The sequence below is a fragment of the Cupressus sempervirens genome, chromosome 1 (assembly GCF_028749045.1).
Source record: "Cupressus sempervirens isolate cs-2001-9-10 chromosome 1, ASM2874904v1, whole genome shotgun sequence".
Taxonomy (NCBI): Eukaryota; Viridiplantae; Streptophyta; class Pinopsida; order Cupressales; family Cupressaceae; genus Cupressus; species Cupressus sempervirens.
The window spans coordinates 296,313,962-296,326,113 of NC_143118.1; the positions used below are offsets into that span (position 1 = coordinate 296,313,962).

The 12,152-nt window shown below is 34.7% G+C and overlaps 1 protein-coding gene across 2 annotated transcripts in view; it reads right to left on the reverse strand.

Moving 5' to 3' along the window:
- The window catches only part of LOC149577285 (uncharacterized), a 110,002-nt gene that overhangs the window by 45,136 nt on the left and 52,714 nt on the right, over positions 1 to 12,152 (reverse strand). For both annotated transcript variants that reach the window (XM_089830336.1, XM_089830290.1), the window contains exon 2: positions 991 to 1,093. In XM_089830336.1, the coding sequence (XP_089686462.1) occupies positions 991 to 1,093 (103 nt within the window). The remainder of the gene's footprint in view (positions 1 to 990; positions 1,094 to 12,152) is intronic.

The window sequence follows — 12,152 nt, forward strand, 5'->3', positions numbered from 1 at the left end:
AAATGTAAAACAAAAGAATGTCCCAGTCTTAACCCACATTAACCAAGTTGACTGGTTTAATGAGGATGCAACATATGAATATCAACCCATTTAACTCACATCAACTATAACCTTATTATAATGCATTAAATGAGAATAGATAAGTATTAGAAGCAAATCAATAGGCATTTGTAGTGGAAGAAAGCACATGACCTCATCACAAAGTATTTGTATAGAGTGGAGAAGGTGCTTATGATGCAAGGGAATTGCTGAATAAAATGACCAAGTACTGCTAAAATATAGGACTGACAGAGCTCAGGGAACTTAAAGCAATTCATTCAGCTTTAAAAAGCAATTCCTTATGCACCACCCCACTAAACTTGGCAAGGATGTTTTCAAAATGCATTCTCCCCACCCATACATCTGCAAACCCTTATGAATCGAATACAGCAAAGTAAATAGCTGGAAATGTTTTGCATAGGGTCATCTCAGGTTCTGCAAATGAAGGTCATCTACAGCTCTGAGCATACATACTAATACATCAAAAATGGAACTCTCTGTGGCAGATTTCAAAGTCCCTGTGGTTCCAGCAACACCTGATAATTAGAGGGTGGATGATTCATCTAGAGATAGTCTAAGTATTTTGAAGTTGAGTAAGCAACAGCTTGTAAAGGGTAAATATCTGTTTAAACTTTTTAAGTTGAAAATAGAAATTGCTTTTGGGCTTTTTTTTTGGCATCATGGGTCGAACACGACCTGGATGCCCGCGGATGCCCACAGAGAGCACCCGCCTCCGCATCAGCACCACAAAGCATCCACATCCACATCTGGGGGATCCAGGACACTATTTGTCAATGTAGCTTCCAACCAATTCAGCTGATTAAAACTGGTCAATATAGTCAGAAAAATCATATGACAAAAGCAATGACAACATATTTTCTTAACTGGCATCTGTTGTAGAAAACATTTTTCATACCAATTGATTATAAAGGTAGTTATATTTATTATTACCTTCCTTTTCATGCTTGCAGATACCAGAAATAACTTCAGCCTTGCATATAAACTCTTCACCTGTAGGGAGCACAATAGTGACTCTTTCTTTTTTGTCCAGATTCTGCAAGCATAAGAGAGCAATTGTCACTCATTTCATTTTAACTGTGAAATACTGACATCATTATAAAATTCAACACTAACATCTTCAGAATATCCTATTACAAAAGCTGAAATCTTATGTCATTATCTAGACAGAATGCACATTACAATTGTGTTTATTACAAAGTTGCTCCTATGAGCAAAGAGATCTTATCACCGGGTCCTTAAAACGCATGAAAGAGACCTCAGAAAGATAATGTATTTCTCACATCATAATATCTGCTTTGCCAATTTATAGACACCCATATGGCTAGTGTTTTCAACTCCTATGACCCTTCTTAATAGTTTTTCCACCTTAGATGGTTGAAGAAGGAAGAGTTAATAATCTGCAATCTCCAAGGATATCTTCACTCACCCCTCCCAGCCCAAGCCCCTCCTTTGCTGACAATTCAACTCCTGCATTTTGATCTACTTAGTGGTTGAGGATTCTATAGGCTCTCTTTCTGCCACAAATATTTCTAATTAGTACATATTTTGGACATATGGAATGTATTTGTGGCGTGGGTGGTTTTCAATAGCTCGCTCTTGTTAGAAATTTTGGATTATACATTATTTATAAACAAATGCTCATTTATTCTCATGGTTGTTTCAACTACTTTTTTTGTTTTTTAAACAATAAAGTGAATATTCTTTTTAAATCCCATGTCTGAAGCATATGATCAAGTTGAACATTGCAGCCCTAATTAGATGTTGAAAACGCACTTGCTTTCTTTCTTTCTAGAAGAAATTAAAATACTGTTCAATAATCAAGTTATATGTTCAAAAGAATAATCAGTATATGTGCAGACCTATCAAGGTAAAATTACGGAATTTCAAACTCAAATTTTGAGTTACGGAGAAGCACTGCAAAATAATGAATGTGAATTTTATAATGATGAAATTTGGAGGTCCCTAGTAGCTGCTATGTAATGTCCCTTTCAAGAACATTTTTTTTTTCCTGAAAACAATAACTTAGATTCTAAAATGATGATTGCAACTAGATTTATAAATATAACTTAAATAAGAGCTGTGAAGTTATTATAATATTCAAATGATTTTGAAAATGATCTTATCTTGATTCTCTACTATGTTTCTTCTTGCAAATTGCAGCCAATTTCTTTAAGTGCTGGTCCTTGATAAGTAGACAAGTTATGGGCTTTTGTCCAACAACTTGATAGGAGAAATCAACGGTTTTCATCTTTCAACCTCTTGATTCTTCCTTGGAGGGTTTTCATCTTCTTTGGCTGTAATAATTACTTGCAAACACACATGATATCCATTTCCAATTGATTGATATCCTCTCCACAATGAAATGATCTCCCTGTATATCTCATTATTGAGTGAATCACAATCTATCACATACAACAACTCCCCTTTGAAGAAGTCACAACATATTCAACCACTACTCTTATAGTTTAATTTTAATTTACTCAGAATAAAGAGTATGAAAACTAGTGTAACCTTATTAGCAATATCTTTGGTGCCCCTTTTTTTATTGCCTAGTTGCCATGCCGGCTGTGATCGGTAGTGATTTGGCAGGGCCATGACAGTCCTCCTTTAATATAAAAAATTGGCCTCAAGCAATGTGACGAGTGAAGGTGGTTATTGGACTACTGATATCATATTTCACAACAGGAGGTTCTACGAAAATGTAAACACCAATCTACAACCAGGGAGAATACCAAGTCATACTTCATACCCAATTAGGCCTGTCTGCTAGTAGCCCTCCTACAAGAAAATTCCGGGCATAACTTTTCACACAAAGGTCATAACCCAAATCTGGGAGCATCTTAGAATACCCTTCCCACCATTTGAAAATACATCTAATTTACAAGTACCGTTGCATTAGACCAAATGGCTCAACATTTGACTGGCAATCTGAAACTAGGCCTTAAATGAAGCAGCAAATCATGTATTTTGGTCATGATATTTGTTGTAGAACCGACCTAGACAATCCGAGACCACTTTTGGATATTCATTTGGGCTTTATGCAACATTTATCAAAATCAGGGGAGGTGGTTGTGTAGGGAATCCCTTAAAAATGGACTGCTACTCTGCTACAAGTCTAAATTAGGCTTGTTTCACTAGGTCTCAACAAAGTTTTCACAGTTCAGGGCCCAAACCTTCATACAAATGACTCAGACCCGTCCCAAATGGTCTACCCAAACATTTCCAACTATTACAAATCTATTCCTGGTAGCTTTTCTACCAAACCTAGTTCCTATGCTCTTTCTATGCCCAAAAACATGAGGCTTTCAAGCAAAGGCATCACGTATTCTTCCCCAAATCTTATCCCCTACCCCTGCAAACTTCATAAACACAACACACAACCTGATACTTCCACTCCATCGGTTCTCAAACCATTTCACGGGTAGAATGGCTCAAAACTTCGTTTTTCTCTATCAAACTCTCAAAACTGAGATCTAAGACTGTTTCTAGTAAAAATGCAATGAAATCCTTCAATTCTAATGAAAACAAGTCAAACCAATTGCAATGAGAGAATGCTCATAGGTTCATCAATTCTGATGCATGAGAGATCACCTACAGGCCGTACATATCCCTACAAGTGTGTAGAACAGAAAATAAAGTCTGAAAATGTAGGAAAACAGAGCGATTTCATTGAGTTTATTTTCAAACTTACATCTCTCTCCTTGGATTCGACCATACAATGTCTTTTAAACCATAAATAACCTTTTCCCACCAAAACTGGCTTTTTGGATTATAACCATTCAACTTACAGAACGAGACAACTTGCATAATACAAAACATGTTGCATTGCAACTGTTTGACAACTTGACAAATTTTTAAAAATCTTCACTAATTGACCTCTAGAGACTTACACAGCTCAAATTGACTCAAATACCTAGAAAATGACCTTAGAAGGTCTTATTCAAAGTAACGAGACTCAGACCCAGCTCGGACTCAGCAAGGGTAACTCGACTCGTGACCCAGCTCGGACTCGGCAGTGACTTGGCAAAGTGATAAAACCCTTGAAATTTAGAGAATTTTTAGGATTTAAATTTATTCCATGCACCCATTATTTTATAAATCTTAAAGACACAATAACATCATAAAATAGAAGGTAATTTGATCACATACATAACATACATTGATTACGTAAGTACAAAGACAAATTTTAGATGAATTAAGAAAATTTTGAAAACAAAAATTAAAAATCAGCCTAGTCAACTAGGCGAGTCAGCTCAATTGACCCGCCGAGTCAGGGTCACGAGTCATTTTGACCCAGCTGAGGTAACTTGACTCGCTGACTCGAACGACTTGCCTGACACGCGGCAAGTCTCGTTACTATGGTCTTATTACAATTTTACAAAGATAAAATGCCCAAATTTGCCTCGTGGAACTTAGCTAGAAACCGGGTGCCCCTGCACCACAATGTCAATTTTAGTCTATTAAACTAAACCATTTTTTCCAATGCCATGCTCCCAAATTAACTTTGGAGATTCAGAATCCCTAGATCCTCCTTGTGAGGTGATTAGCTTCTATTTTGATACTTTATTATAATTAGGAATAGAAAACTCTACACCAAGTGATGTTTCTCTCATTGTCTTGGTTATGTCCAACTCTTTACCACAGTAGCATCCCTGAAGAGTTGTTAACATACTTGTCAAACTACCCATATAGTCCTTTAATATCATAAGGTTGATACCATCATCTAAAGTGTGAGGGCAATTTGTTGCCCGATATTCTTAAGGCTCATATACTTCTATTTCCAAGTAACTCTCAACACAAAACCAAGAGTTGATAACAAGCCAGGTTCATAATTTAAGACAAGTTTCGTTTCATCTTCACAGAGATGCAACAAAAAGACATCATGCAGTTCTATGATTCTTCCTTCCAACTCCACCTTACAAACATTGAACAAAAGACCATTTTTAATCATTTTCTTTTTAGTTCTTTATTTATTTCATTACTCTTATCAAATATGTTTTCCTTGAGGCTCATATACTTCTATTTCCAAGTAACTCTCAACACAAAACCAAGAGTTGATAACAAGCCAGGTTCATAATTTAAGACAAGTTTTGTTTCATCTTCACAGAGATGCAACAAAAAGACATCATGCAGTTCTATGATTCTTCCCTCCAACTCCACCTTACAAACATTGAACAGAAGACCATTTTCAATCATTTTCTCTTTAGTTCTTTATTTATTTCATTACTCTTATCAATATGTTTTCCGATTCAATTTAGCTTTGTGCATATTTCTTCATGTCTCTGGCTCAATACTCATGTTTCATTAAGCTTAGTTTATAGTTCCACATTTTTTTCTTCTAAATCCACCCGAGTAGAATCCCATATTCTTTGATTCCTCAACCATCTTTGCTTTTAATTTCTTAGACCCTTTATTGAATTTTCTTAACTCACTCTTATCATAGCTTCTAGGCAATTAATACAAACTCTTGATTGGCATTGCTGATATCCAAAATGATAGCAAAATGGTGCATCTTCCATCATGATGAATTATAGGAGTGTTGTGAATACCAAGATCCCACTCCTTTGTGCAAAGCCAATTTGGTATATCAGAAAAGGTATCAAGGTGTCATTTACTACAGGTTATATCTTTCACTCAATGAGTATCAAGCTCCCTAAGGTAAATAGTATCCATTTTGACTTCAAAAGTTATGGATGACAATGTGGTGAACACATTCATTGTTCTTCAATGTTCATGTTAGTCTCTCCAAGAGGTAAACCAAAAGTTTCATTTTCATGACTACAAACTAACACATAACAAGTTCATTGGTCTTGGAACAACGGAGTTCAAATGTCCCCTAATTAAATACCATGTCAACAATACCTATAATCTTGGAATTTTCTTGATAAACATGCAATTCCTCATGGGGATCAGTCTTAGAAAAATTATTCATCACAACTGCATAAAATATATCTTGCACATCATCATCATCCTGTGGTCTAATTGTTTCCATAACTTGCAAATCATCTTTACATGGATCAATTACTTCCATTCCTGCAAACTGGATGGATTTTTCTTGCACCAAATTTATAATTATTGACATGTCCTTGAACATGGTATTGACACCACTTCTTCTTTTCTTTTAGCAACTTCTTGTGTTTTTTATTCTAACTTGCTGCTATCAATGATTCTCATGGATCTCCTCATTGACCATTTTTATTATGTATTCATATAGATCCCTTTTTTTGGGATAATCATTCCCAAGTGCTTCCAAGTACTCATCAAGGGGGTCAATAGCTTTAAAAAATCTTCCAACAACTGTTCACATGTCAATAGTTTTGGGGACCTCAAGTTTCTACAATGTTGATCCAAGATTTTACACTTAGGAAGGTAATAACCCTTTGAAAAATCTTTGCATATGGGGGACCTAATGTGTTATGCAGAGAAACCTCCAAGATTTTGAAGTCAGCTCTTTATATTTAAAGGGTATGAAAAGGAAGGGTATGGAAAGGAGAAGGAAAGTAAAACATTAAAAGCACATCAACTAAGGAGATGTGTTGAAACTTTGACAAAATTCTGAATTCCCCTTCAAAAATAAAAGGAACAAGTGACCCTAAATAAATTAGCACAGACTGCTACAGACTCTTCATTGGTGGGAAGATAAAAGATGCTGAAGTCAAACAGACAGCAAAATATTCAGATCTTTCCGTGACAGCACTCACTAAGGCTCACTTGAGATCTTCCTACTACCTCACCAAAACAATTATTTTTTACAAATTTTGCTCACCAAATGGCATACAATAACCCCAATTCACAAACTATTACAGATGATTTAGAGAGTATAAAACATGATTCAATGACTTAAGCATCTATGATAATATTCTAAAACCAAACTGTAACAAGTAATAATTACACTTAACTAAAATCGACACAAAGGTTTAAAATCATTCACAAAACCAAAGTAAACACACAACAAACGCAAACTAGGCACAATCTGATATGTTTTCTACTATGTGGCTTCCTCCAATCTGCAGCTAATTCCTTAAATGTTGGTCCTTGATAACTAAAGTTATAGGTTTTCATTGAATAGCTTGTTGGGAGAGATTAAGGGTGTTCGTCCTTAAACTTATTGATATATCCTTGATTTTCATCCTCTTTCATTGGCATAATAACTTGCAAAGCCACATATACTCATTACCAAATAATTGAATTAAATTGTAACAAGCTAAATCTAACTACCAAATTAATTAACAAGCAACAAACAATTGATCGAAATTAAAACTTTTTTCATTTAACCAACAAACATTTTCCCTATTCACATGAACATGATAACTTCTACAATTTGTTAAACCAACTTCAAAATAAAAGATAATAAAACATATATATTTAACTTCACATGACAATGAATTAATTAACAATAAAAAATGATTAATCTGACAAGCAAATAACTTAATAACTGAATTAACTAACAATATGTGATATTAAAGAACTTGAAAAGGTGGAGTGTTTGTTATTGTTCCCAATTGTCATCCAGGAGAGGAGAGCGTCATCAAAGGTTTTGTTGAATGATAGTGACGGGAGTAATCCCATAACACTTACGAGAGACAAGGTTATGTCTCAAGTGATGAATCATCTCCTTTTATAATAATTGCCTCCTTTGATTTGATTATTATCTAAATTAACTAAGACAAACCAGTGAACAAGCAAAACTATTTGTTAATCTTAACTAATCATATGTATTCTGTAATTAATCTATTTACGGATGGGCATATCCATTCATTGTGATATAAAAATTCATGATGAAGATCGATCAGCAAGATAAGAAAGTCATATCGAATCGAAACTTACTATTATTCAGGCGGGATTTACAGATCGTGGATCAATTCCAGTACACCTTGCGAAGACAACCATATTTGTTACTCATCACTTCCAGCAAAGGAGAGCACACTTTTGATATTCATTAGTGATAATATATATATATATATATATATAAAATCTACAGATCGGGGCCAAGATTTATTCTAATCAAAATTGTTCAAATCGCTGCACAAACTATCAAAGAGGATAGCAGTGTATACTATTGCGGAGGATATATATCAAGATCATAGTGACTGTCATATATCACAGAGGAAACAATTAGATATATTTTGTAATAACCCCAATAGGTTATAACTCCTTCAAACACCAAAAATCTTTATACTTCAGTTGTTTGACATTTCGTCAAACACTTTGCAAGCAAGCTCTAATACCACTATAATAATCCTACTCAATTCCGACCTTAAAATGCTGGTTAAAGGCTCGAAGAATTTTGTCAAACACTTTGCATACAAGGGGTCATATGACTGATATAACTTTTCAGATTGCTGCAATGACTCTTGCTACGATTTGCATCAAAGAGAATGCTTACAAAAAAAACTCCAGATTGTCTAAACAATGACCTAACATGAATGTACAACTAATTTTGACAATATTCAATACAAATATGAGACTTAACTACTTGCAATATGCAGCTACAGCAACTAGTGATTATGACAAATACTTTGGATGCAACCTAAGATGACATTAATGCACTTACAACCAAGTGGCATTAATATAAACACTTAGTATGCAAAATTATAACATTATTTATGCCAAAAAGAGAACTTACAGCCAATTGACATTTTGTCAAACAATTGGCATGCAAACTAATAAGCTAATCATCAAACTCTAGGTTTGCAATATAGATAGTCTAAAAATTACAATGCTCTTTCAATTGCAAAATCCTAGCCTTCCTTTGATACCAATAATGCCAAATGGCAAACAAAGACAAGTACAATATGAAAATAGTGAAGTGCTGAAGCTATATTTTGTACTCAGCTGAAAACCTACATTTCTCAGAAAATATGCCAAATGAGAAGTGAAGAACCTGATTGTAGATGATTGTAATAATTTTCTTCAATGCTGCCCCTTCTGCTTTTCTTTTTTTCGATCTGCTTTTTCCACTTGCTTTTTCTGGATTTGCTTTTTTCATTTTACTTTTTCGAACTGCTTTTTTCAGATCCGCTTTTTTTTCGAACTGCTTTTTCGGATCCACTTTTTCGAATTGCTTTTTCGGATTGCTTTTTTCGGAGCTGTTTTTTCAGACTGCTTTTTCGGCCTGCTTTTTTTTCGAATCTGCTTTTTTGGCCTGCTTTTTTGGAATGCTTTAAAATGGCTTCCTATAATTTCGGACCTGCTAGAAATGACTTGCAATAAATTCGGCCCTGCTAAAAATGCCTCTTGAAATGTTGAAATGCTGAAAATGGCCTTAAGCCCAATGATGCCCTAGCTGAAGTGACTGAAGTATCAACTCCAAATGTGCAACCCTTAAAAAGATATTTCACTTCCTCAGTTATGCAAATCCAAGGGAGTTTTCGTTCCCAAAGATCAACTGACTATCTGAAACCGCTTGGCTCCACAATAGACTATGTGACTGAATCACAATTTGATGTCAAGAGAGAAATAAACAACTGGATGATTAGAATGAAGCCCGGGGTGCCTATTTATTCTTTTTCTCCACTTTCTCCAGAAACTTCTAAAACATTATTTTATTTTATCTATTAAGTGACTTTATAAAAAATATTTTATAATTCAAGTCACTTTATTAAATTAATTAAATATAAAGTTACCTTTTAATATTTGTTTATTTGATAACTTTATAAATAATTAACTTAATACCACTTATTTATTTAATTAAAATAATTAATTAGTCATCCTCATAAAATATTCATTATTTTGGACAACCTAATTAATTAAATTAATTAAATCAAAAAATTGCCACCAAAATGGGGACATGACATATTTTATCAGAGGATAATATTAATCAAGTTCAGTTCATTGATAAGATAACAGGGAGATTATTATATTGAAGCAACTTGATTATATAAGCAGAGTGTTATTAGTGATATCTATGCATTGTTAATGATCTTAAATCAGATCATATTGTAAACTCTTAATTCTATTCATATTAAGATATTTGGTGCTGGGTTTTTTTCACCTTCAAGAGGAAGGTTTTCCCAAGGTACTTGTGTTTTGTGTTCAAAGTGTCATTGCTATCAGTCTGATTAAAAATTTAACACGGTATCCAAGCGGGTTTGAGGATCATAATCAGATTTGCGTAGCAAAAAGAGCAGTCTTTTCTCCCTCATATTCAAAGAACTACATCAAATCCTCAAAATGGTGAACAAGTTTAAAGTAGAAGACAGGCTTGAAGGAGCCTCAAATTTCAACTCATGGAAAGTGAGTCCTCCTTACACTTGAGGAAAATGCTCTACTTCAATTTGTGGAGGAAAATCAATCTGAATCTCATGATCAAGCAGAGAAATTAACATTGAAGAAGAATTCTCTCAATGCAAAGAAGCTTTTTACTGACTCCATAGAAGACCATCTAGTACCTATCATTTCAAAACTGTCTAATGCAAGAGATATGTTCACATCATTGGAAAGCCTATATGAAATCAACAATACAACTAGGGCTCTTGCATTAAGACAACAATTACACAAAGTAAAAATGACTAAAGGAGAATCTGTCATGTCCTCCTCTATGAAGATTCCAGAATTAAGAGATCAACTTAGTGCTATTGGAGATCAAGCTATAAAAACAGACCTTGTAATGTTAACCTTAAATAGACTTCCTCAATCTTGGGAACCATTTATCCAGAATCCAAGTTGATTGCAAGAGGATTAATTGGAAACATACAAAATGAAGACGCTCATGTTCTTACAACTCAATCCACTAAAAAGAAAGGAAGGAATTGGAAGAAAGGAAACTTCAAGAGGAAATGAGAGCAAAAATCAAGTGTTGTGCCTAATTCCAAGAGAAAGAGAGATCTCTCCCTTCGTTTGGAGTCTTCTAGCACCTTTATAGATATACAAATCACTGTGAACAGATTTCTTCATATTTTACATGTCGTATATCCACAACTAAAACCCATATCTCTAGGACTCATTCAACAAATCAGATAGGTTAAAAATGGAGGTGGTAATGGAAATACTTCTAGAGCGTAACCGACTCGAAGACCCAAAAAAATGGAGCTCTTGTATTGCTTTGTATTGAAATGGAATCTACCTAAATGTAACTAGCTTACACCATGCCGCCTCCTCAAATGTAAACATAGTCTTTGCCGAAACCATACAATTGATTGTTTTTCATTCAATGCTTCAAATGCAAAAAAAATTGGTCATCTTGCAAAATATTGTTGTACAAAGCCTAAGCCACAAGGTGCAAATCTTAATGAAGTCACAACTCAAAAGGATGCAACAAATAACACCAATGGATTCTTATTCACATCAGCTTTATCAAGCAATGTTCCCACAGAAAATGAAAGTTGGTTAATTGATAGTGGAGCTTCTCAACAAATCACGGGTTATCGAGAACATCTCTCAGATTTGATGGAGAATGAGTCTCGTCTTCAAGTAATCATTTGAGATATATAGCCGCGCACGGCTCGAAATTCAATTTTTAAAACTAACGCCTCATGGACTTAATAAACTACTAAAGTTTTAATGAAAAGTTGGAACAGCTAACTAATAAAAAAGGAAAGATTATATTGGCCTATGGCCCCTCAACCCTATCTAACTACTAACTATGTTAACTAAGTCCCTATTATGCTCTTGGCTCACCGGTAGGCCTCCACCTGCATCTTTCCATAGCTTGTGAGCTGCCATGAAATCGATTAGCTCCTTTTGATGGGGTGCGCCTAGTCGTGCCATCCTTAACTTCCACATGACCATTATCTTGCGAACATGCCCCATCTTTCCTTCATGTGCTTCCAAATGATCCCTACCAATGATCATCATAGAGTCTGCTCAAGCTATAGTGGTAAAATATTTAACCGTGAGCTAATTGATCTCTTTCATGATTTTCATCCTATCTTGAAAAGAAGACACCACTTCACTCAACTTTTTGTTTGATCGATCTTCATTCTCCATGATTATGATGTCAATGCATTTAATGTCATTTTCACAATCTGTGTGAGACATTCTAGCTCTTTTAGGAGCTCTGAGCATTCCTCTAGACATTGTTCAATTACCACATTTCGCCATTCTAAGTTTGCTCTGGACACAAGCAGTAAATCGGCATCTATATCGGCATT